The 27,037-nt window shown below is 39.7% G+C and overlaps 1 protein-coding gene across 3 annotated transcripts in view; it reads left to right on the plus strand.

Annotated features, from left to right (window-relative positions):
* The window catches only part of PTPRG (protein tyrosine phosphatase receptor type G), a 750,651-nt gene that overhangs the window by 512,245 nt on the left and 211,369 nt on the right, over positions 1 to 27,037 (plus strand). For all 3 annotated transcript variants that reach the window (XM_033210299.1, XM_033210300.1, XM_033210301.1), the window contains one exon: positions 19,729 to 19,824. In XM_033210299.1, the coding sequence (XP_033066190.1) occupies positions 19,729 to 19,824 (96 nt within the window). The remainder of the gene's footprint in view (positions 1 to 19,728; positions 19,825 to 27,037) is intronic.

Consider the following 27,037-nt stretch of genomic DNA (forward strand, 5'->3'; position numbering starts at 1 on the left):
AGGCCAAGATGGACAGATTGCATGAGCCCAGGAGTTCAAGACTGGCCTGGGCAACATGGCAAAACCCCATGATATGGTTTGACTGTATCCCCACCCAAATCTCATCTTGAATTGTAGTGGTAGGAGGTAGTTGAATTATGGGGGCGGTTACCCCCATGCTGCTGTTCTCGTGATAGTGAATGAGTTTTCACGAGATCTGGTTTCATAAGGGGCTTTTCCCACTTTTGCTTGGCACTTCTTGCTGCTGCCATGTGAAGAAGGATGTGTTTGCTTCCCACTCCACCATGATTGTAAGTTTCCTGAGGCCTCCCCAGCCATGCTGAACTGTGAGTCAATTAAACCTCTTTCCTTTATAAATTACCAGTCTTTGGGTATGTCTTTATTAGCAGCATAAGGACAGATTAATACACACCATCTCTACAAAGAATAGAAAAATTAGCTGGGCATGATGGCACAAGCCTGTAGTCCCAGCTGTTCCCCAGGCAGAAGGATCGTTTGAGCCCAGGAGGTCGAGGCTGCAGTGAGCCATGGTCACACCATGACACTCCAGCCTGGGCAACAGAGTAAGACCCTGTCTCAAAACAAAAGAAAGAAAAAAAAAGGAAAGAAAATGCTTCATGCTGATTTCCTGGATCTTGATGAGAATGAGTTGCACCCTTAGTGGCTGTAGCCTAAGAAGGAAACTGAAGAACTATAATTTGATGGCTACTGGCTACTGTTACACTTCCTGCAAGCAGTAATAGGTAAATAGAAAGTCAGTAGATGGTTACTCTTGGTTGGAGGGTAATGACCAGATGAGATTGCACAGGGCTTCTGGAGGAGCAAGAAGTGTTCTGTTTCCTCATCGGGATGTCAGTTACGTGGATGTGCTCACTCTGAGACTTCATTGAGATCACTCACAACTGCACTTAACAGCTATGCACTGTTTTGTCTATATATCAGTATTTAGTAAAGTTTGAAAGGAAATCTTGTCATCCTGTGCTGTTCTTGTTTTAGTCTTTCTTTGTTGTTGTTGTCTTGTACTTGTTTCAAATATTTACAAAAGAAATTCTTCTCCCTGATAAATCTTTAAACAATACTGAAGACATTGAGTAGAAATTGAAATCATTGTTTTATCTCTATTCTTGCCTACATTTTCAATTCTCAGAGGTAACCAAAGTTAACTATTTTACAGATTGTTTAAGGTTTTCCCCCTCTGTATGTGTTTCTCTGCTTTTTCCTTTACTTGAAATACGGGATGATTATATATCGGAGTTCCATAACTTGCCTTATCATTCCTTTATCTGAAATATGGGATGATTATATATGGAGTTCCATAACTTGCCTTATCATTGGCTTTTTTGCATATCAGATACAGAATTGACATAGTTCTTTCTAATACCTGCATAATATTTCATAGTATGGATGCACCCTAATTTATTTTGTTATTCTCCTAAATTGTCAATGAATGTGTCTGCATCCTTCTGCTATTATAAATAATGCTTCTTGAACTCCCTGAATCTCCCTCGTGGCATTTGTGACACTGATCAAATCCCAACTAAGGTAGCCTGTTTTAGCATCCTTTGATTTAAAATACCTTCTCTGAAATTAAGCTTTTGTCCTGGAATTTTTAATGGGCACAGCTCTGTATTGTGGCTGAAATCTCAAATTTGGGAATTACAAACCAGACTTCCTGGGCAGACTTCTGAGTGTGTTCACTGTTATGTATTATAAATTCAAGACAAATAAGAAAAACAAATGTTTCAGCAGGATTATATTTAAAGAATAGTCTCTCTGGATGTTTTCTATATCTACTAACAAGATAGGTTATGAACAGAGCCACTCTGTAACCTGATTATTGGTTGACACTATCTCCGATAGACTCTTGGCTTTATAAAGTCATGGTTTTGATATTTTGCTGTTTTTATCCCCTCCTTTAAACTCTATTTTTATCCCAAATTACTAACAGTTCCCTGCTGAGATTTATCTATCAGAATCTCAAGATGCTATCATTAATAAAGTTATTAACCCCTTTGCAAACCAGCAGGACCCAAAGCCTGGAAAACATTGCTTGGCTTTCTTTTTTCTTCTCTTTCTCTCTCTCTTCCTCTTTTGATGGAGTCTCTCTCTATCGCCCAGGCCAGAGGTAGTAGAGCCATCTCAGCTCACTGCAACCTCTGCCTCCGGGTTTCAGCGATTCTCCTGCCTCAGCCTCCTGGGTAGCTGGGATTATAGGTGCACACTACCATACCCAGTTAATTTTTGTATTTGTAGTAGAGATGGGGTTTCACCATGTTGGCCGGGCTGGTCTGGAACTCATGACCTCAGGTGATGTGCCCACCTCGGCCTCCCAAAGTGTTAGGATTACAGGCATGAGCCACTGTGCCCAGCTACCTGGCTTTCTCTTGATGCCAAAGTTAACTGCTTTTACAATGGCTGGCTGTTGGAGAGTGCTGATGGCATTTTTTGTTAAAATTTAGGATGGAGGCTGGACGTGTTGGCTCACACCTGTAATCCCAGCACTTTGGGAGGCCGAGGCAGGTGAATAACCTGAGGTCAGGTGTTCGAGACCAGCCTGACCAACATGGAGAAACCCTGTCTCTACTAAAAATACAAAAGTAGCCGCGCGTGGTGGTGCATGCCTGTAATCCCAGCTACTCAGGAGGCTGAGGCAGGAGAATTGCTTGAACCTGGGAGGCAAAGGTTGCTGTGAGCCGAGATTGTGCCATTGCACTCCAGCCCAGGCAACAAGAGTGAAACTCCGTCTCAAAAAAAAGAAAAGAAAAGAAAAGAAAATTTAGTATGGGATTAAATGAATGGATAGCAGGATGAGCTGTTGTTTGATAAAGCAGGTACATTTAAATGTTAAGGGAGGTATCTAGGTGGGTTGTATACAGGTGTTCGCAGCAAAATTCTTTCAGCTTTGTGCATATGTTTAATACTTTTTCATAATAAAATGTTGGGGGGAAGCATATGAAACGGAATAAGAAAATGGGAAAATCTAATTAACAAGGGACTTGATCTGAGTCATACAGTAAATGAATTCCCTATCAAGTAAACAATTCAACAGAGACATCTATTTTTTGAAAAGAAATTTTATAGAAATTATAATTATACTAATAATGAGTAAGAAGCTAATGTTGATCTCATCTCATAGATTTTATGGCATTTTTTTTTTTTTAAAGACAGGATCTCATTGTGTTACTTAGGCTGGTGTGCAATCATGGCTCACTGCAGCCTGACTTCCTGCTGGGCCCAACTGATCCGCCTACTTCAGCTTCCCAAGTAGCATGGACCACAGGCATGTGCCACCATGCCCAGTTAATTTTTGTAGAAATAAGGTTTCACCATGTTGCTTAGGCTGGTCTCGAACTTCTGAACTCAAGCTGTCCGCCTGCCTCAGCCTCCCAAAGTGCTGGGATTACAGGCATGAGCCACCCAGCCCAACCAATTTTGTGGCATTCTTATTTGCTCTGTGGTGTAGAATACTAATCCCAAACCAGTATAAGGTTATATTCAATCATCAAACTTCATTTTAAGTCATCACCATTCAAATATATTTAAAAGCATCATCTCAATTTTGCATATTTGGAAATGGGGACCCAGAATAATTAAATGATTTACCCCTGATCTTAGCACCAGATGAGGCAGAGCTTGAACTTGAACGTTCATTTTCTAATTATTATCTTTTCCACTCCATCATATGTTTTCTCTGATTATGAGATTCTGAAACCCACATTTTCCAGAGAACTGACAGAAAGATCATTAAGCCAAGGATTTTGAACTATGATCAAAGCTACAACGGTAGCAGCCCACCATTCTTTTTTACTGCTAAAGCTTTTAACCAATTCCTAAAATGCCTCTCTCTAAATCATTCCTGTTGGGTTTTAACCAATATATCAGGAAGACGGTGCTTTGCCGAGCTTTGGGCAGCCTTGTTTTGCTCTCTGATTCTCTGGTGTCCTTCTGACCAAAGATACGGTCTGAGAGAATTAATGTTAATACTTTGTGTTTATATAAAGTAAAATTATAGTGCGCACTGTAATTTTATGGCTAGGTAGGCGGGAAATTATTAGTCTAAACAAATACACTTTTTAGTAGACCAGCTGTGTTAAGTAAATTAAATTCTGCATAAATCTGAAACAATACCTCGATTTTCGTTTTTATTTATTTATATTTTTTGTAGAGAACTAGTATCACTATGTTGCCCAGGCTGGTCTTGAACTGCTGGCCTCGAGCAGTCCTCCTGCCTCATCCTCCCAAAATGCTGGGATTCTAGGTGTGAGTCACCTCACCTGGCCTCAATCTTTTCTTTATTTCTTTGTTGCCTTTGGAATGTAAGCTTGAGTAGTTGTGCGTTTCATTGTGGTAAAAAATACATGAAGAGTGAATTGTGTTACAGTGGGATCAGGAATAAAGGAAGATTACACCCTGCGTGATGTGGAGCTGTCTGTTGCTGGGGGCTGATGGATGCATTCCTTTCGAGCACTTTGCTGATGAGGCTCTCTTCTGAGTTGGGTCCCTGAATGGATCTGTTAGATTCACCCTCTTCTTATAGCAGCGGTGGGGTTTGGGTTTTGTTCTTTTCTTTATTGATTTTGCTTTTTCTGCCCATTTCAAGGAAGACGTTTTTCCAGATGAGCTATATTTTTAGAGCCAGCAAGTGTTTTAAACAGTTGTGATAAACCACCTTTATTGGCCCCAAATCAATACAAATCTTCTCCCCAGAGAAAACTACAATTTGTTTGTGTTATTTTTCTAGACATGAGCTTTCCTTTGCCTTAGATCTATATATTTGTGTGTATACACACAGGACACATACACTACTGAGTTGTATGACATTTTTAAAGTCAAATGTGATCACAGTGTACTTGTTTTGCAACTTGATTTTCTCCTCTAACAATATATCTGAGAATTTTCAAGGCTGGTCTTGAACTCCTGGCCTGAAGCAATCCTCCTGCCTCAGCCTCCCAAATTAATGCCTAATTTCTTCCTTCCCCCTCCATAGGTTCTTTTACCATTATATGTATTAAGCATATCAAGTTTTTCTTCCCGATACCATCAATGGTGGGGCAAAGATACTTGTGTATTTGTATTTGCAGCACTTGTGGCAAAGTATTAATATTCTGAATAAAGAGCTCCTTAAATAATAAAACAGGAAATCATTAGAAAAAAACTAGGTAAAGATTCTTATTCTTATTGGTTATTTGGATTTTTTTTTTTTTTTTTTTTGAGACGGAGTTTCACTCTTCTTGCCCAGGCTGGAGTGTAATGGTGTGATCTCGGCTCACTGCAACATCCGGCTCCCCTGTTCACGCGATTCTCCTGCCTCAGCCTCCCGAGTAGTGAGAATACAGGCGCGTGCCACTGCCCCCACTAATTTTTTGTATTTTTTAGTAAAGATGGGCTTTCACCGTGTTAGCCAGGGTGGCCTTGATTTCCTGACCTCCTGATCCTCCCAACTTGGCCTCCCAAAGTGCTGGGATTATAGGTGTGAGCCACCACACCCAGCCTTGTTTGAAAATTTTTAAATGAGAACAGAAGTATCCATCCAATGGTAAAAAATAAGAAGGATCCATAAATCCAGTGTTACGAATAGTATAGGAAAATTGGTGTTCTCCTGCACTGTTGATTAGAGTAAAAAAATGTGTGTAATCTTTTCAGGGAATGGACTGCTTCTAGATACCTGTCTTAGAGAAGAGACTTTTTGCTCATTGAGGCATGTTTATGTATTTTTTTAGAGGTAGTGATTTTTAACCTTTCTGGCTTGTGGAGCGTACCGCATGAGACCAGGGCTGAAAATGGGTCTTTCAGCACGTGATTGTAGATGGAACCATAGAAGTCTGTCTGATCTATGAACTGTTGAAAAGTGATGGACACTGTTCAGTGAATACATGTACCACCCTCGGCAGTCTTTCAGGGGGCTTTCAGCCCTGCTGGAAGCCAGATTCATAGTTCCATAAATTTGTTTTTCCCCTTTCATCAGTCATCTGACCAAAGCTGTTGATTATTTTAAGGGATACTGAATAATAAGAAAAAAAAACAATCCCAATGGAGCAATGCGACATCTTTTCTTCTGTGTGAGAAACGACTCATTCATTCATTCCACAGTCATTTAATAAGTGCCTACTATGTGCTTAGCTCTGTAAGGACCCTCCCAGTGGGAGAGGTCGTGATACAATATCCAGAAGAGCCTCTTGTAAGGGGATCTCCATCAGAAATGATAAGATGACCTCAGGAACAGAAGAGCTGTTTCAAAGAACAGATGTTCTAGACCAGGTCATCCAACTAACCTTAAAAATACTTTACTGCGGAGTTTCTGCCAAGGACACTAAAGGGTGTGGTTTGGATTTATAGAACTCAGAAGCATTTGGAAGCCTCCAGTTGTCTTGGATGTGTGTTCTCAGAAATGTTTTGCACCAACCTTTTTCTTATGGAGAAACGTGATGTGGCAACATTCAGCTGTATAGTGCAAACTGCAGTTTTCCAGATAAAAGAGCATAACTTGTTTTTGTGACAAGCTTTCTTGGAGGTCTCTGGCTGGGAGAAGCGGAGGGAATGCAACCAACTCTACACTTGTTTAGCTTAATTGCAAATTCATGACATCATCATTTCCCCCAAAACTTATGACAATATCAGAAATGAGGAAAGAACTCTAATGTGAACTTTGGTTGAGTAAGTAACAAACTATATTTCAGATTTCTTGTATTTTGAAGTGGGAGACATATTGCTGATTCCTAGTTGGTTTTGAATGATTTATAACCTTTTATTTGTGGCTGAGTGTTGCAGTCTATGTTGTCAGGGAAATTCTATTGAATTTATAGGTCCATTTATCCCAAATGATTTTCCAGACTTCATTTCATGGTGAATCATGTGGCTGTTACTCCCAAGTACAAAGCAATTTCTAAAAAGTTTCATATTACAAAGAGCACAAACACCGTGGTAGTGATTTTTGTGTTTTTGAAATACAAATGAGTTCCAGATGCACCTAGGGACCCCTCCCCCTCCACTGTGTCCAAGGCATTAAGCTCCACTGCATTTCAGAACCAGCTTTGTATATAAAATAGCCATGCAAGCAAGGAAACGTTGTTTCATTAGGGGAAAAAAAAAAAAAAAAAGCCATTTCAGTCACCTCAAGAGTAGTTGAAGTTACTGGTTTATGCACAGGGACAAAAGTGCTCTCCCGGCTGGGCGCAGTGGCTCACGCCTGTAATCCCAGCACTTTGGGAGGCTGAGGTGGGCAGTTCATGAGGTCAGGAGATGGAGACCATCCTGCTCCACATGGTAAAACCCCATCTCTACTAAAAATTACTATAATTAGCTGGGCGTGATGGCGCATTCCTATAATCCCAGCTACTCAGGAGGCAGAGGCAGGAGAATCACTTGGACTCAGGAGGCGGAGGTTGCAGTGAGCTGAGATCGGGCCGCTGCACTCCAGCTTGGTGACAGAGCGAGACTCCGGCTCAAAAAAAAAAAAAAAAAAGAAAATCAGCTGCTCTTCCAGTTTCAATCTCCCTCACAGCAGACTTGATCCTCCCCCTCAAAGTTCAGTAGTAGTGTGAAAGGGAAAGAAAAACAAAGTGCTTTACCATGCCAACTGATAATGTTTCATGTTGACAGTAAGTGTGGGACAGGGTTTCTGCATCTCAGCACTATGGACATTTTGGGCGGATAATTCTTTTTTGTTTTTTTTTCCTGCCAACCTCCAGAGCCTGAGTAGGCGCAGAGAAACGCCCATGATGTGGGGCACTTTTCTATGCATTTTGAGGTGTTTAGGCGCACCCCTGGCCTCTATCTGCTAGATCAGTGGTCCCCAACCTTTTTGGCACGAGGGACCGGTTTTGTGGAAGACAGTTTTTCCACGGACCATGTCGGGGGTGTTGATGGTTTCAGGATGAGTCAGTTGCATTATATTTATTGTGCACTTTACTTCTATTATTATTACATTGTAATATATAATGAAATAATTTTACAATGTATAGTTGTATAATGTAGAATCAGTGGGAGCCCTGAGTGTGTTTTCTTGCAACTAGATGGTCCCAGCCAGGGGTGATGGGAGACAGTGACAGATCATCAGGCATTAGATTCTCATTAGGAGTGTGCAACCTGGATTCCTCGCATGCGCAGTTCATAATAGGGTTTATGCTCCTATGAGAATCTAATGGCGCCACTGATCTGACAGGAGGCAGAGCTCAGTCAATAATGTGAGCTATGAGGAGCAGCTGTAAATACAGATGAGGGGGTTGAGGACCTCTGCACTAGATGCCTATCACCCCTCAAAGAGTGACAACCAAACATGTCTCTGGACGTGGCCATATTTCCGCTGGGGTACAGAATCACCCCAGCTTAAGAACACTGCTCTGGAAACTTTGTACTAGGACCCTAGAGAGAACCAACAGGTAGAATTCATTGCTGATGGGAATTCTGGTCAGGATGTTGTATGGTAGAACAATTGTAAGTATGTGGGCTCCACAAGCAAATGCCTAGATTTGAGTTCCAGAGTTAACTACTTCTTAGACAAGACCTACTATCTCAGCCTTAGTTTCCTTTTGTATAAAATAGGAGAAATAAGAGTATGGCCCCTAGAAAATAGTAGTATTGATTTAAGGAATTAATTGATGTAAAGTGTTCAGAATCAGGTACATTTAAGCAACCCTCCTGAGTGCTTTATGCTTGCGGCTGCCTTGTGAAAGGGTAGGCAGGGGCAGTGTTTGGGTCTTGTAATGGTTATTGGGTCTTAGGCTGTAGGGATTCTCTATATTAAGGCCAGTCACTGGAACTTGCTCCATCAAGCAGATAAGTTCAATCTGACCATAATGTCAGGTTTAAAGTAGCTTATATTCAATGGAATGAGCGCAAAACAGGGCAGTAAACTCGGCCCTGCTCTGTTTTGGCTTGTTTGTTTGTTTTTAATTGAAGCAGAGTCTCACTATGTCACCCAGGTTGGAGTGCAGTGATGCAATCATAGCTCACTGCAGCCTTGAACTCCTGGGCTCAAGCGATCCTCCTGCCTCAGCCTCCCGAGTAGCCAGAACTACTGGTGTATGCCATCATGCTCAGCTAATTTTTTATTTTTTTATTTTTTGAGATAAGGTCTCGCCATGTTTCTCAGGCTGGTCTCAAACTCCTTGGTTCCAGGAATCCTCCTGCTTCAGCCCTGTTACTATGTGAGGTTACACTTTTGTTCCTCTTGGTTTCAACAGCACAGGTATTTTGCTATTTCTGTTTACTCATTGTTGAAGTACCATATGTAAAGGAGAAAAATCACACAAAAAATAAGTGTACAGCTGACGAATTTCATATGCTTGTAACCAGTGCCCACATCTGCAAGATAACGTATTAGCACCTGCAGATGTCCTTGTCCAGTTACTGCCGCCTCTGGGTAACCACTGTGTTGGCTTCTAAGTGCTTTAGTTTTTCCTGTTTTTGTACTTCATTCCAATGGAATCGCACTATTTTTTTTTGTTTGTTTGTTTGAATCTGGTTTACCTGGTTCAGCTTTGTTTGTGAGATTTGCCTATATTGTTATCTGTGGTTGTAGTGCATTCCACTAGGTATTTCGTTTTGTGTGTCACAATTTGCCTATCCATTCCATTATTGATTAGTGTTTAGGCAGGTTCCAATTTGGGGATATTGCAAATAGCCCTTTCACTAATTTATGTGGTGGTGTTTTTTCTTTCTTGTTTTTCCCCTTTAATATTTAGACATGTAAGTAAATCAGTGATTCTGACCATGCCAGACATAGTGGTAGGTGCTTTACTCAAGTTATTTTACTTAATCCTCAGTGTAACCCAGTAACATATTTTTAATTCAGTTTACTCATGGAGATGTTAAGGCTCAGTGAAGGGGTAACTGACTTCAATCAAATCACATAACTATTAAGTAAGAAAGCTATAGCTTACTGCCTTCCTTCCTGAGTATACGACGAAGGTATCCGGACAAGCTATAGCCAGACTCAGCCTACCTCATTTGTGCCCAAACTTATGCTGAGCTGTAAGAAATAACTCATGAATCATGCATAGTAAATCACTGAAAAACTTAGCTTACTACTGCAACCAAGAGCCTGAACTCTTCCCTATCAAGGGAAAAGTGCAAACACTGAATATTTATTTGATTAATCAGATGCATCACTGAACCAGAAATCCTGAAAATCAGCTAATAAATAGACATATAACAGAACAAACAAGTTACACACAGAGACTTTTAAGAGAGATCTCAAAAACATCCTGGCACCCGAGTGTATGCCTCATAGCCCTAGTGTGCACCTTAGTTTCTTCTGCCCCAAATCTTGGGATTCCTGCTGTAAAGTAGTTGAAGATAATTCCCTGTTACAGGGCAAATGAAAACAGGAAATAATTAAGGATTTGTGTACTCTGTGATTAATGATATTGTATAAAGGAAATGTTTCAGATTGTTTATTTAAATGCCACCTTGCCTGCAAAGATACCCACTACCTGTTCTTCTTCAGAGCTTAGTTCTTCTAAAAATATTCTTCCAATGAATGCCACACACTGGTTTCTTTGCCACACCCTGTGGCATGACTTACTGGGATGTTGGCTGGCCTGTGGAAATGGTTTATTTGAACCTTACTTTAAGTATCCCTTCTGATCATAAAGAAAGTCATCAGGATATACTGTCAGAGAAAAATGAGAGCTGTTTCATCAGTTTTTACTTTTCCAAAGCAAGCGCTTAGTGAAAATGTATTACAACAGCCCTGTGAGGTGTGAGTATTACCTCTGTTTCACAGAAGGGGACACTGGGCCTTAGAGATCTCCAGGCTCTTCAATATACAAATCCGTTCTTATTCTGTGGCAAATACTCTTAGATCTTCATTTAATACTGCCAGCTTTATGGATATTTTTCCGTATGCTGTAAGAGTGTGAACTGGTTTGTGACATGGGCTACATTCTCCAGGGTAGAAGCTTGTTAGGAAGAAGTGAGAAAAGATGATAGAGTTCAGAGCTCAAAGAAGCCCAAAAAGTAATTAAGCTGCAAAATGGTTTTATAATGTGATACACAGACACACATACCTGTGTGTGTTTGCTTAAAACCAGTAATGATTTTAGGGGGTATATTAGTCAGGGTTCTCCAGAGAAAGAGACCCCATAGGATCGATGTCTCTCTCTTTCTCTCTCTCTCTCACACACACACACAAACACACACACACACAAACTCTGGCCTATAATTCATTAATTTTAGCTAAGTTACTCTAGCTGAGTTGATATTGCAGTGTTGAGTTCAAAGGCTAGAAACCTGAGCCCAATCTGTGTTGCAGTGTAGAGGCAGAATTCCTTCCTCTTAAAAAGACCTCAGGTCTTCAGCTGATTGCATGAGACCCACCCACATTATAGAGGGTAATCAGCTTTAGTTCTAAGGTCTACTGATTTAAATGTTAATCACATGCAAAAAATACTTTCACAAAAAATAACAATGATCCCTTTAAAAAGTAACTAGGAATAAAAACTTTGTTCAATAGGAGAAAACAAAATACCCAGAATGTTTGTGTTATATATTTTAATGTAATATATATAATGTATATTTATCATTTTTCTCCATAATTTAAATGAATAGATCTTCTTTTGTTGGAGTATTAAAATTTTAGGCCAGAGTTACTTAGACAATGGTTTGACTTTCTTGTAGATTAAAGAGAAAGTAATATAATCTGTATTTAGTAGAACCATACCTGGAGTCACTTGGCCGTTTCACAGTGATTTTGGCTTGTATTTGCACCTTTCTGAGCGTTTACTCCAGCAGTTTAAAATCCTTCATTCTTTCAATATCTTGAGCCTCCTTGCCACTGATCTTGTTATTTATTCCAAGAGATGGCATGGACTTTGTTAGTGTTTGTGGCTTTATCATTTGGCTGTCCTTGCTTCAAGCCACTTAGAGCTCCCACTCATCTTATTCATTCCAGAAATAAATTACTAGTATTTACAATGGGCAGCACTGTGCTAGGGACACAGCCTTGCACTGCACAGACTTATGTCCTGCATGCATACATCTTTCTGTCTACAGGCAATGGCAGAATTAGAGTTAGAGTGTAGTGGGTTGAGTGTGTGCATTCTGGCCTCCTTAATACTAGCCGTTACGAAATAATTTAAAAATCATGTTAGATTAAGAGCTTATTTTACAAAAACCTTAATTCTGTCATCATACTATGCATATTGTCAAAAAAGCAGAACTGGCAGATTCACTGTGTTTGGATGTTTACTTTACCTTCACTTCACATCTTTATTCTTAGGCAGCTGTTTCTTGTCCACTACCACGTTCCCAACTGGCAGGTTAACACCAAGCTTGATTAGAAAAATACATTTCCACCTCTTCAGTTCTGTTGTCTGCTGCCTCCTATGTGATTTTTAATTCTGCTCTTGCCTTTTTGGTTACCGTCCTTATCTCGTCCTGTTTACGTCTCATCTCCATCTGTTCTTTTCTGTAGCTTTTGCCTGTGTGTTCTTCCACTTTAATAAAAATCCCCAGCAGTATCCTGGAAATTTCTACTGAGTCTTTCAGTAGATTGCCTTCCCCTTGAGCTATCTGCGTGCTGTTTCCTTTCTTACTCCATCATGATTTTTTTTTCTTGGGCCATGTGTAGGGGGCATTGGGAGAAATAGCTTTTTGAGAGGAAATAAAATGTAGAGCTTTCTAAATCTGCATGGAAGTTACTGTTGGGTTTTCTACTCTTATGTTGGGATCATTTCCTTTTGCTTCCATGATCACAGCAACCAGGGGGCTGACTTAGGCTCACAACTATAACATTAGACAATAAAAAGTTCACCTTCTGGAAAATGCCCCCTCCTGCCCATTGCCTGTATAAATGTAGGATTTGTTTAATAGATGCCTCACTTGACCATGAACCATTCATTGCCTTATGCTTTTATTTCGTGATACACTCCCTCAACTTTGGCACTCAGAAATAAAGTTAACCTTGTCTCATTAATGATATTTTAGTCTTCCTAAGTACAGACTGTATCTTCATCTGTCATGGTGCTGTACAGAGAACAGGCATTAAGCAATACTCCTGCCAGTTGGAAGGAAGCACAGTGATTAAGACCTTGAACTCTGAGATTGGAAAGACAATTTTGAAAGATAATTTTTCTGTCCCAACCCCACTTTCCTTCCTTAGGAACTTTGTAAATTTGAAATTATGAATTTTATAAATCCTTGGTTTCCTTGCCTATAAAATGAGAATCGTACTAGTACATACCTCACTGAGTGTCAATAAATCATACATAGTACAGTACCTGGCAGATAGTAAGCACTTACTGAAAGTTTGAAAAACATTAATAATGTTTTACTATGATTAAAATTAATATTTGAACAACAATAATAGTATCAAAGGCTCAGGATTTCAGATTTGTTGCTTTCTGTTCATTCAACTTACCATGGAGAGTGATACATATTGGAAACCAGACATAGACACATTTGTAAAGTCAAATTGCAACTGGAGTTATTTTAAATGTAAGGGAAAAGTTGCACAAGGCAGGCAAAAAGGTAAGCTAGGTGGGCATTTTGTTGTGACTTCGTATGTATTACACTAGTACCCTACAACAGTGGAGCATTGACTGTTGTCAATCCTGTACTCACAATGTCCTTTTCACCTCCCTCCCATGACTTGGTAGTATTGGGATTCATGGAGGCATTTGCCATATATGTATTTTAGAACATGCTTCCTGGTCGATGATGATGCTTTTAATGTGATTTGTTTTGCCCCTGTAAAATTCCATTTTCCAAATGTCAAGTTATGCTATATGATACTCTAGGTTATCCATCACCTTGATCGGGCTAGAAAAACGCCTGGAGGGTTTTGCAGTCAAGCCATTCCACAGGTAGAGTTGAATGATCCATTTGGGCTAATGACTCTCACTTACGACTTTGAAAAATTTAGCAGAACTGGTCCCATGATTGTGCCCTGGTGCAAGCAGTCCATCAGTGTCTTTTTAATTGAGTTTCATATAGTTTGTTTCTGTGCTTGAGGATCTATATATATGTGTGTGTGTGTGTGTGTGTGTGTGTGTGTATTATATATATAATATATATTATCTCCTATCTCATGGAACTCTACATGATGAAGGAATATCTGCTTATAGAGGGTTGATTCAACTTTCCTTCCCTTGCAAAAGAGAGGCCTGATTGGAATAGATTCATCAACCTTTAAGCTATATAGTTTTCTTAAAGAATCATGCCAAAAGTATTCTATTTCAACTGTGTTTGGAAAATATTGAGTTAAAGTTATTAAGTCTTCAAATAACCTTTGAACCAGGACTTAAATGGCCAATTCTAGGGCTAGGGTAGGGAAAATACAGGATGAGCCCAAAACATCTGTGCCTGATAGGAAGTGCTAAAAAATAAAAAATTAGGAGAACGTGGCAGACTGACAGGGACATTCTTTTGAAGGGTCTCCTACTGGGCAAATCTGGGACAATCTGAGCATCAAAATACATAATGTTAGTAATGGAATCTGATAATGGATTGAATAAATAGAAACAAAAATAAACAAGTCCATATGGGTGTAAATGAATGCATGAATAAGTGAATAAACCGCAGTGCAGGGAAGGCGATTCCTTACTCTAGAATGCCATTAATGAATATAGAAGGAATGGTGGAGTTAGAATGTCACAAAGGATACCAAGCTAGTGAGTCAACATTAAATGAGGAGCAGGATTTTTATCTCATGTTAAAGTATCTCTCTCTAAAGTACTTTTTAATTATGAAAGGAAAATTAATAACTTTATAGTGGACAAACTCAATAGATAGCACCTGAGCTACATGATCAAGAGAAATACCTCCAATAGTGGGATAAACCCATATAAATGTGCTGCTGATATAATGCACTGAGAAGATATAATTTTTTTTTTGAGACGGGAGTCTCACTCTGTTGCCCAGACTGGAGTGCAGTGGCACAATCTCGGTTCATTGCAACCTCCGCCTTCTGGGTTCAAGTGATTCTCCTGCCTCAGCCTCCCAAGTAGCTGGGATTACAGGTACCTGCCACCACACCCAGCTAATTTTTGTATTTTTGTAGAGATGGGGTTTCACCATGTTGGCCAGGCTGGTCTCAAACTCCTGACCTCAAGTGATCCACCCGCCTTGGTCCCACAAAGTGCTGGGATTACAGGCGTGAGCCACCGCACCCAGCCAAGAGACCTCAATTCTATGAATTTTCTGCTCTGTACACTTCAAATTGTCAGAGTAAAGAAAGAGACTGAGTAACTGTTCCAGATGAAGATGGGGTTGGAAGAGGTCAGTGTAAAAAAGACATGACAACTAAATACAGAGTTTGATCCTAGATTGAATTCTGGACTGAGAACCAGAAAATGATCTGTAATGGACTTTATTTGGGCACTTGCCAAAACTTGAAAATGGTCTGTGAATTAGATAATAGTATTGTATTAATGTGAAGTTTGCTAATTCTAATGATTATTCTGTAATTATGTAAGAGAATGTCCTTATTCTTAGAAATTACACACTTAAGTATTTGGTGGTAAAGGGGGCTATTATCTCCCATTTGCTCCCAAATGATTGAGGAAAAAAAGTGTGTGTGTGTGTGTGTGTGTGTGTGTGTGTGTATACAGAAAGACAGCAAATGAGGTATAGTATAAATAATTGGTGATACTGGGTAAAGGAGATAGGGAACAGTTAATCCCTTTATTACTGGATTTTCCAGATTTTTTTTTTTCTTGTTGCTTTTTTCTTTTTTTTTTTTTTTTGAGACAGGATCTTGCTATGTTGCTCAGGCTGGAGTTCAGTGGAGCCATCAGTAGCCTCAGTAGCCTCAGCCTCCTGGGCTCTAGCAATCCTCTCACCTCAGTCTCCTGAATAGCTGGGACTACAGCTACCACTCCTGGCTAACTTTTTGTAGAGATGAGGTCTCACTTTGTTGCCCAGGCTGGCCTCAAACTCCTGTTCTCAAGCAGTCCTCCCACTTGGACCTCCCAAAGTGCTGGGGTTACATGCATGAGCCACATTGCGCCTAGCCCCAGATCTTTTCTTCAGCTTATGTACACCACGTTTCTTCATAGAAGGATTGCTGTAGAGTGAGCATCATTTAGATTAACATTACTAGAAAGAACACACTTGGGGGAATATTGAAGGGAGGGCTCTGGGATCTAGAGCCCAGAATGTTGAAGGAAGGGCTCTGGCCACAGCTCATTTTGAGGATAAAATTGATGTTAACTACCCCAAATACCTTCCAAGATGTTTCCAGCCTCTGTCCAAACTTAGCTAACATCACCACCGCTGACAAAATATGTTTCAGTTCACGCAAGTCCAATTCATTCAGCAAAACCTCATCTACTTACTCTTATATTTTAGACAGCTTCAGATATTACCATAATTCAGTAGGCTACAACTTGAGAAAAATAGATATTTCAGACCTGTGCTACTGTCCTTTTTATGAGACATTTTATTATCCAGATGGGTGGAGCCAGGACTCAAACACATTTTCTAAAATTGCATTTTTTTTACCCACTTGTAAATGAAAATGCCCTTGAAGAGGTCTTAAAGTATTTTGTATCACACACTATTCAGGTGATGCATTACACAATGCTGCCCCTGCACGTGGGCTGAAGTATAAGAAAGCCTTCTGTGAACCTACTTAATTTGAGAGCCTGAGTTTTAAAAAGAAAGTGAAGTGTAATTTTCTGAATACACCTGTGTGAAGTTTCTTTCTTGGGTGAGTAGTATTGTACCCAAAGCAATTCACCTAATCTTAAACCATTCTAATCTGCACCTTATTGAATGGATTTTTCTCTAAAAATTCATGATGTCTAAAGCTGTCCAAACCGTAAGACAACACATTTGTAAGAAACTGCCAGAATTGGTGAAAATTCACAGTCTTAAGAAAAAGAATTATCTTTAAGAAAGAAAATTCTCCAAAAGAAACTGTCCATCCTTCTCCCATGTACTTAGGTATCAGAATTTTTCTAGGCAGTGTCCTGATTTGGGCTACCTGATTTCGCTCTTCACAAAAGAAATGCCATTTGTATTCTTAGCATTTGAGTTAATTCAGTCGTCAGAACTCTGTTTACCTTTGACCTATACTTAGCTTTTCCTGCTGGGACTTTATTGTTCAATGTCAAATCTCTCAATCTCTCTGGGGTGTGGTTGTTCAGTCTATTGCAGAAAATAGCATCGTGCCTTTTGGAAAAGTGGGGAAATAGAGGTCATGAAATAACTAATTATATAGAAGATAGAATTTTCTGTAAGGAGTAGCATCATTCTAGATGATTCAGTGGAATCATACTCTTACTAGAAATTTTAAGATGTTTGCCAAATGTTAATCTTAACATATGATGATGATGATGATGATGACGATGACCAGGTGCAGTGGTTCATGCCTGTAATCTCAACACTTTGGGAGGCCAAGGTGGGCGGATTGCTTGAGCTCAGTTGTTCTAGACCAGCCTGGGCAGCATAGTGAGACCCCACCTCTAAAAATATGTATAAAAATTAGCCCGATATGGTAGTGTACACCCGTAGTCCTAGCTGCTTAGGAGGCTGAGGTGGGAGGATCGTTTGAGCCCTTGAGGTCAAGGCTGCAGTGAGCCATGATCATGCCACTGCACTCCAGCCTGGGTGACAAAATGAGACACTATCTCAGAAAAAAATATATATGCATATATGGTGATGATGATGGTGATTTGTTGAGCATTGATAAGGTCTAACCATGCTGCTTCATGTTACACACTACGTTAACTTATTTGAGCCTCAGAGTTACCCCAGTAAGTGGAAATACTTGACTTTATGCCTAAGAAAACTGGTGCTTGCGAGTAAATGAGGAAGCTGGAATCGGAACCCAGGTCTTTTTTTTTTTTTCTTATCAGTATGGAGGCTTTTGGGGGATACCCAATGGTTCATTTTTGTTGTCTATATCTTTTTTTTTTTTTTTTTTTTGAGACAGAGTTTCGCTCTTGTTGCTCAGGCTGGAGTTCAACGGCGCGACCTCGTCTCACCGCAACCTCCGCCTCACAGGTTCAAGTGATTCTCCTGCCTCAGCCTCATGAGTAGCTGGGACTGCAGGCATGCACCACCATGCCGGGCTAATTTTGTATTTTTAGTTGAGACAGAATTTCTCCATGTTAGTCAGGCTGGTCTCAAACTCCCGATCTCAGATGATCCGCCCGCCTCGGCCTCCCAAAGTGCTGGAATTACAGGCGTGAGCCACTGAGCCCAACTGTTCTCTGCATCTTGTTAAATGTCAAAGTGTGTGCAAGCATTAAAGTTGTATAATGATCCTGAGTTGAGTTACCTGTGTTCTGCTTTTCGAATAAGAAATTCTAGTCAGGCCCAGTGGCTCACACTTGTAATCCCAGTGCTTTGAGAGGCTGAGGCATGCAGACTGCTTGAGGCCAGGAGTTTGAAACCAGCCTGGACACCAACGCAAAACCCTGTCCTTACAGAAAATACACAAATTAGCTGGGTATTGTGACATGCACCTGTAGTCCCAGCTACTCAGGGGGCTGAGGTGGGAGGATCTATTGAGCCTAGGAGATGGAGGCCGCAGTAAGCCGTGATGGCGGCCACTCCATTCCTGCCTCGGCCACAGAGTGAGAGTGAGTTTTTTTGTTTGTCTCAAAAAAAAAAAAAAAAAAAACGTAATGGTAGCCAAATGTAAGAGAAGATATTTAAGGTTGGGATGAAAGCACATGGATTTTGGATTCTCTCTGATGTGTAATATTAGGTAAATTAACATCAAATTTCTGAAGCACTATTTTCTCATCTATAGCTGAGTATAGTAATTTCTGCCCTAATTTTTTTTTTTTTTTGAAACAGTCTCTCTCTGTCGCCCAGGCTGGAGTGCATTGGTGCGATCTCGGCTCACTGCAAGCTCCGCCTCCCGGGTTCACACTATTCTCCTGCCTCAGCCTCCCAAGTAGCTGGGACTACAGGCACCTGCCACCACGCCCGGCTAATTTTTTGTATTTTTAGTAGAGACGGGGTTTCACTGTGTGAGCCGGGATGGTCTCGATCTCCTGACCTTGTGATCTGCCCGCCTCGGCCTCCCAAAGTGCTGGGATTACAGGCGTGAGCCACTGCACCTGGCCATTGCCCTAATTTTTTTACAGGGCTTGATAAGAGGATTAAGCAAAATAATGTGTGGGTTAGCTTTTTACAAACAGGTGGTTAACTCCATTAAAATTTTGCTTCTTAATAGGGAAATTACACCATGACCTGGGTATTAGAAAATTAGAAGGCATTGGTTTTACTTATTTTGGGTGGCATGAATGCATTGTAATTATGTGAAAAGATGGGATACATTCTGAAGTATCTAGGGGTAAAATGACATGATGTCTAGGTTCATTCTAAAATATGTTAGCAAAGGGCCGGGTGTGGTGGCTCGTGCCTGTAATCCCAGCAATTTGGGAGGCCAAAGCGGGCAGATCACTTTAGGTCAAGAGTTCAAGACTAGCCTGGCCAACATGGTGAAAGCCTATCTCTACAAAAATACAAAAATTAGCTGAGCATGATGGCAGGTGCCTGTAATCCCAGCTACTTAGCTGAGGGAGGAGAATTGCTTGAATCTGGGAGGCGGAGGTTGTTGTGAGCTGAGATCGCATCACTGCAGTCCAGCCTGGGCAACAGAGCGATACTTTATCTTAAAAAAAAAAGTTAGCAAAGGAAAAATATGGATAGGTGAATATATTTGGCAAAATCTTAGCAACTGGAGAATATACATTTATGGTACTATTCTCTCAACTTTTTATTTATGTTTGAAAATTTTCCTAATACATTTTTTAATTGTTCTTACAGGTGCAGATTTTCTTTTACAACCCAGATGACTTTGACAGCTTTCAAACCGCAATTTCTGAGAACAGAATAATAGGAGCCATGGCCATATTTTTTCAAGTAAGTTAACAGTGGCTGAAGTACTTCAACCAAAGAATTCTTTGAGTATTTTTTTTAAATTCACCGAATTGTTCCATGTTTAATGAATGCATCTGTTTTCTAGTTCACACCTGTCCAAATGAAAGATATTTCATATTGTCTAATGTGTGATTTAAAATGTAAATAAGTATGTTTAGAAACATAATGAAAATTTTTGCATGAATTATTCTGATTTTATTGCTACTTGACTGGTGCACAGATTGAAGAACACATTTATCATCTAAGTTACTTTGCCGCTGAAGCATTTTGAACAGGTTCTTTCAGCATATTAAGAGACTGATATTAAAAAAAGGTGGTTTTTTTTGAGCAACTTTAAAATTTGACATTACTTGCAAGTAGGTTAATGAATAGCATCAGTCACTTTTCTAAAGAGACCCCCTCTATTTCCCTCTCAGAAATCCCCATAGTAACTAAAGTGTTTGTTGCAACTATCTCTGTGTTGGTACATTTATGAACTCTTATCCTTCCGTCCTCTCTTTTAATATGACTGTGTTAATGAATGCTCATAACTCAGTGTTGATTCTGCACCTAGAATCCCAGCGTTGCATCCTTCGATAAAATAATGCTGTTCAGACTTTTTAATAAGTCAAATCAAAGTAGTGTTGATCAGTGAGTGCCTTGACCAACTTGCCTGTAGGAGACCTTGGTGCTTTTTAGTGTGGAAGGTCGTCTGAGTAGTAGGCATCTGAGTTGTCTTTCAATCTCAAAGTTGACCTAGCGGCTACATAAAGGTGTTCATTTCACCAATGAGTCTCTGTTGGTTGTTGGATGTCTTTTTGACAACTAAAGGAATGTTACAGACATAAGAGCCTTCTCCAATACGTCTTTAACATCTGCCTTTTTGAGCAAGTTTGTCATTGAGGTGGAGCCATTCTTGTTTGGAGTATGTTAATTTCACCACCCTTTTCAATGGGTGACACATGAGTGACAGTTTTCTCCCTTTTAACTACCTTTCTCCCTTTTCTCAAGAGAGGTAAAGGCTCAAGTGGGAGATCAGATATGAAAATTTGAAAAGCTTGATATTCTACCTAGAATAAGAACAATGGTTGTCATTGTTGATTATGGCACTGCTTTTCAAACAGTGGGTTCTATCTTACTGTTGTGCCATGAAATGATTTCAGTAAGTTCTGATCAGCATTTTAAAAACAATGACATAGAATTATATAGAATAGGAAATAAGTCAGAAAATATCAGTAAAATATTGTACAGGTAAATATATTTATAGAATTTGTTTATGCACAGTAAGCATACTGGGTGTGTGCTGGATCATAATATAATGTGTATTGCTTACTGTGCATCGTGGTCAAGTATTTTGGAAGTTGTCTGTGCTATGTATTGGCCTAATTTGACCATTGTTCTCCAGCACATCTCTTTTTCCTGATTACTTTTCATGAACACAATAGAGCACAATGTTTTAAGAGCTTATTCAGAGTCAAGATACTTGCTTTTGAATTCCATAATTTCTACTGCATAATGGTAATGTAGTTATTTAAACTTTTCAATCTCAGTATCCTTATCTGTGAAGTAGAGCGAACAGCTAATACATCATGTAGATTGTAGTGGTGATTAGAGGAGTTCCTAGTATGCTCCTGGAATGTAGCGGACACTTGGAAATTGCCAAATAATATGCATCTATAGCCCTCCTGTGGGATGGAGACCCCGGTATACATACTATCTTTTTATGAACAGACATATGTTCTGGACACTGCCCTGTTGGCAGATGACTTGAGTTCTGTCTGGACCTCTTCTGTTCCTTTTTTTTTTTTTTTTCGAGATAGAGTTTTGCTCTCGTTGTGCCCAGGCTGAAGTGCAATGGCGCGATCTCAGCTCACCACAACCTCCGCCTCCCAGGTTCAAGCATTTCTCTTGCCTCAGCCTCCTGAGTAGCTGGGATTACAGGTATGTGCTACCATGCCCGGCTAATTTTTTTTTTTTTTTTTTTTTTTGTATTTTTAGTAGAGGCAGGGTTTCTCCATGTTGGTCAGGCTGGTCTTAAACTCCCAACCTCATGTGATCTGCCTGCCTCGGCCTCCCAAAGTGCTGGAATTACAGGTGTGAGCCACCGTACAGTGCCCAGCCCCCTTCTGTTTTTAAACTGTGATTGGTTTGCATTTGGTAGCACTGGGACCACACAAACTGCTCTTAAACAATTTCCACTTGCCTGGCTAACACCTGGTTTTCTGTCATTGTTCCCTTGGTATTCTGCTTTTCATGCAGCTGGACCTCTGCTCCTGTGGCCCTGCCATCAGATCCACCCTCACTTCCTTCTGTGTTGCGCCCACCTATGCCCAGACCTACAAGATTCTACTTCATCGGGAACCTTTCTTAAAAGAAAATTAAAAAAAACACTTTTTAACGTTTTTATGAGTACTGTATGGACAGTTTACAGCATGCTCTACCCAAACACTTTCTATTTTTTTCAGCTCTATAAACTCTTGTTAAATATAAGACCAATTAGAATTTTAGGCAGGCAAGACAAATCAACAAAATACCTCACTGTGAAATCTAGGTTTTGAATTTTTAAAGTATTTCGAGGACACGACTACTAGTTTGCATATAAAGATATTTAATGTGCGCTTCATTTCTTAGGTCCTTTTCTACATTTGGCTTGCTATCCTATAGACACAAATTGGAGGTCAGATGATAAAAAACAGAACATAATTTTACATAGATAGCAGCTGTATTAAGCTGCTTCCTTTGTCTTTCTTGTTGATTTAGAGACAAGTCTCCCTGTTGGCGAGGCGGAAGTATAGTGGTACAGTTATGGCTCGCTACAGCCTCCAACTCCTGGGCTCAAGGGGATCCTCCTGCAAGAGCCTCTCAAGTAGCTGGGACTACAGGTGCATACCACCACGTCTGGCTGATTTTCTTATTTTTTTGTGGAGACGAGGTCTTGCTTTGTGGCCCAGCCTCGTCTGGAACTCCTGGGCTCAAGTGATCCTCCTGCCTCAGCCTTCTAGGATTATAGGCGTCAGCCACTGTGCCCAGCCCCTGTGTCATTCTTGTAAGCACGCATGTGCTTATATGCTTGAATTCTCACTATGTCATGCAATGCAAATAAAAAAAATTGTTATTTGAATTTGGCATTCTAGTTAGATCTCATTTTTTTTATTTTTTTGCTTTCTATAAGAATGATAAATTTGAGAGTTTGATATTTCTTCCCAAAATAGAGAAATCTTGGTATATATTTCCAAATTCAAACCTAGCATCTTACATTTTGGTATTGAAGAAGGGTTTGTCATCTATCTATTCAACATCTATTTGATGCCAGGAATGGTACTAGTTGCTATGTTAAACATAATAAACACAGTCTTCCCCTGTGCACTAGAACCTCAGTGTCATGGTCCCACAAATAACAGCCAAAAAGAGTTGAACTCCTCTACTTGTAAAAAAGCTATACTCTGACTTAGTGCTTATGAACCCACATATTCATTATTCAGAGTGACACAAGGAAAATGACCCAAAAGCCCAGGCCTAGGCAAGACCAAGTTCTGCAGAAATACCAGTAGTTCGGATGCTGATTTACTTCATATACTAGAATAATTTTTTTTTTTTTACCATTTCAATTTTTCACTATCTGTGCTGCTTTTTTTGTTCTCAACATGTGCCCATTATTCCTGGTAATTTTGGCTTTCTCTCTGCCTTTGCTGTGCTTAGATATGATGAAGTTCATAATGTTGCCCTCTAAAAGGCACCCAAATAGGCACAAACCTAGCAGACATCTGGTTGTCCAATGAACCCTTACATTGGCCTACACTGGCGGTTAATTGCACTTTGCCCTATTGTGGCTTACAGGCATGGTTTGTTGAATCTACACAGTGTTTATGATTCTTTTATTCAGTTAAGTATGGAAGGTTTTACACAAAATGTCTTGATGATGTCGCAGTAATCGAGATCTGTCTAGTGGCTACCTTGGAGGGAGTGCGCATTCCCATTACAACAAAATCATCAAGCGGTCTTATTCATGTGTTCACATCAACATGATCTTAAGATCATGATGCCTGGCCTGGATCCCAGTAACTCTGAATGGCAGCTGATACATTTTGGTAACAGATAAGAGTTGAAGGTCAGTCTCAGGGCTGAAAGATGGTGAGCCAGGTATGCCCTTGAGCCACGAGTGAGGGAAGGAAGAACCACCTCCATGTGTGGAAGACGGTGAATCAGGGCAGCTGCATCTTGGCCCAGACAGCTCTAGAAGGTGTGCTCCCTTTGTAGCCACTGATAAGTGGAATATTGTAACTTTCCAGCACGTGGTAGTAATGTGTCTGGAGGAAGGATCACCTTTTTCTAGATCACGCGGATCACCTTTGGGCTTGTTCCCTATCGAAAGCATAGGGGAACACGCAAGAGTGAAATTCGCTTTGAAAGGATTTAAAACATAAATTTAAAATTTAAAAAATTGTCAAGGGATAGAGGTATTTGTTGTTAAAACACTCAAGAGAATACTTGTTTAGTTAATTTATGTAAGTACAAAAACTAAAATAATTATTTTTTATTTGTTAAAGTAAAACTTCTCTACTGTTAACCTAATTTTAATGCCTGTGAAAATATAAAATATCAGAAGTTATTATTTCGTTGGTGCAATAGTAATTGTGGTTTTTGCCATTACTTTTTTGTTTTTTTTTCCTTTTTGTGGAGAATGGGGTCTCACTATATTGCCCACGCAGGTCTTGAACTCCTGGGCTCAAGCTATCCTCCTGCCTCTGCCTCCCTAAGAGCTGGGGTTACAGGCATGAGCCACCATGCCTTGGCTTTGCCGTTACTTTTAAAAGCAAAAACCGCAATTACTTTTGCAACAACCTAAAATGCTCTTTCAAAATATTATTATGATAACACCCTACATAGTTTATCTGGTGAAACAAATAAATATAAAAACCCAGGTTTACATGAAATAAAATCAGTGGAATGATTAGGCAGTTTGTGGAAGGATAATTTGCTTTTAAAAAACTGTAATTCACAGAACGATTTCATTGGTTTCTTTTTAAGTTGATAGAAGAGAGAGTACCCAATACTCAGAATGACGTTATCTTTAAGTAGTCCTATTTTTTTGAGGCCAAGAATCTTTTATCGTCACCCTCAGAATTGGGTTCTGGTGTTTTTCCCTTGGCTTCCATGTGTTTCTTCACCATTAAATGCTTTCATCTACCTTCTCACTAGGACTGACTTGTCTTTTAACCATGCGACCTTCTTAACAGATTTCAGTCAGATGCCCATAGAAGTTTGGTATTCCTGTTCTTTAGCTTTGATTAATTGTGTTTTTTCATGAAGTATATTGTTACTGAATTTATTATCTTGAGGGGGACGTATCATTCATTTCATTACCCAGTTGCCGTTGTCATATGAATGCTTGAAATTTCATTTATATTTCATTAATTCCATTGAACTTTGGAATCATAAACACATGATTCTTCAAGAGTGTCGGCATTTAGAAATGTTTCTTATGTGGCACTGGTTCCAGCCTCTTTTATGGCTGTGGTCAGTTCTGAAACTGCATCAGAAACAAAGATATAAAATTATTGTCATGTCTGTATCCAGAGATCTAGGAAATAGGTATACATTTAAGAAATAAGTGAATTACATCTGATTTATTCATCATTCTTAAAGTATTTCTTTTTGACAAACTATCATCACCAACTCTACTGCAGTTTCCTCATTTAATGTTCTGCTTCTACTGGGAGAGTTGAGTTGCCTGCCTTTGTACCAGTATTTTTTCATTTTTATTTAAATTCTACCCAGAATATGACTGTAGTCCTTTGGTTTTTCCCTAAGCTCTGTAGAGTCATTTGCCCCTTTTCATTTCTGCCCTTCTTTCATAGTTGAAAGGAAACTTCAGAACTCAAATACTTTGCAAGTTGCTAACCCATTCTTTATATCATGTCGGTGTTACAGACTGCTTAATTATTTTTCTCCATCTGGAGAGGCTTAGTAATTAAATGAAATGCAGCACCTGGGATTATTTATAGACGTTGAGAAGGCAGGAGGAGTTCTTGATGACTCATCCATCCAGGGCTGGCGAGGAAGCCTTTCTCTCCACTTCTCTGAGTTTCACCTTCCCCCTCCTTCCCCACCATGGGTAGATATGATCTGTCCTTCCTTTGACCCGCTGTGACTGGTAGCATTCCATCTTGTATTAAAGCTGTTATTTGACTTGCTTTCTTCTGCCTTAATACTGTGAGAACATTGAGGCCTGAGAGTCTTTATTCATCATTATGTCTCTTGCACAAGGCTAATACTGTGGCTTGACTGTGTATAAATACTTAGCTGAATTTCATGGAAACACATTGAGGCTCCATTGTCTAGATTGGAAAGGGAAAGCCTAATAGCTTATTAGCTACCAATTATAAAAAATAGGTGTTAGGGGGTGTAGAACCTGAGACTACTAGAGTATAAACTCTTTGAAGTTGAAGTCTGTGTCTTGTTCCTCTTTTTTTTGTATACCACCCACCCATCTTTCCCTAGCCCTCACAGCAGTGCCTTGACCTCAATTATTGCTCAGGAAATATATACTAAGTAAAACTGAGTTAAAGGAAACCTTTGTGTTTTATCACATTATAAATTATTTGGGTTTTTGAAAAGCATATGTCTAGATGGCTGTGTAAGCTTCACCCAAAAATGATGTTGTTTATGTCAGAAGTGTAAGATTCTTGAGCTGGTCAAGGACATTGAACATGAAGACTGTGACGATTCATTGAGGCTGGTAACTGTCTTACCTGGGCTCCACTGGGTCAAACATGTTAAAAGGATGCATCTCCATTCCATAGTGCGTTCAGAGACCTTAAAGGAGTGTTTTACTGTAAAGAGTTTCTGGATGTATCTTTTATAAGGTTTCCCACCAAAATGCATTTATCTCAGTAGGTGATGAGTGAAGAGGGTTTTTTTGGATTATTTTGCTAATTTTCTTTCCCTTTGTCTCTGCCTCTTTCTTGCATTTTTCTTTACTTGGGTTTGTCTGTGATAGTTGATGAGTTAGTTTCTGTGCGTTTCAGTGCAACTATTTACTTTTTCTTGCTCTTGCTATTCTTTACACGTCTATGTTTTTCTGCCTCTTTCCCCCCTTCTTCAGATTTTCTAAGCAAACAGAATGTAAGATTTTCTTGCTTATGTATTCATTCTTGCATTCATTTGCCAACTCATTTGTTCACTCTGCAATATTTGTTAAGCACCTTCTCTGTGC

The sequence above is a fragment of the Trachypithecus francoisi genome, unplaced genomic scaffold (assembly GCF_009764315.1).
Source record: "Trachypithecus francoisi isolate TF-2019V2 unplaced genomic scaffold, Tfra_2.0 Lachesis_group0, whole genome shotgun sequence".
NCBI lineage: Eukaryota > Metazoa > Chordata > Mammalia > Primates > Cercopithecidae > Trachypithecus > Trachypithecus francoisi.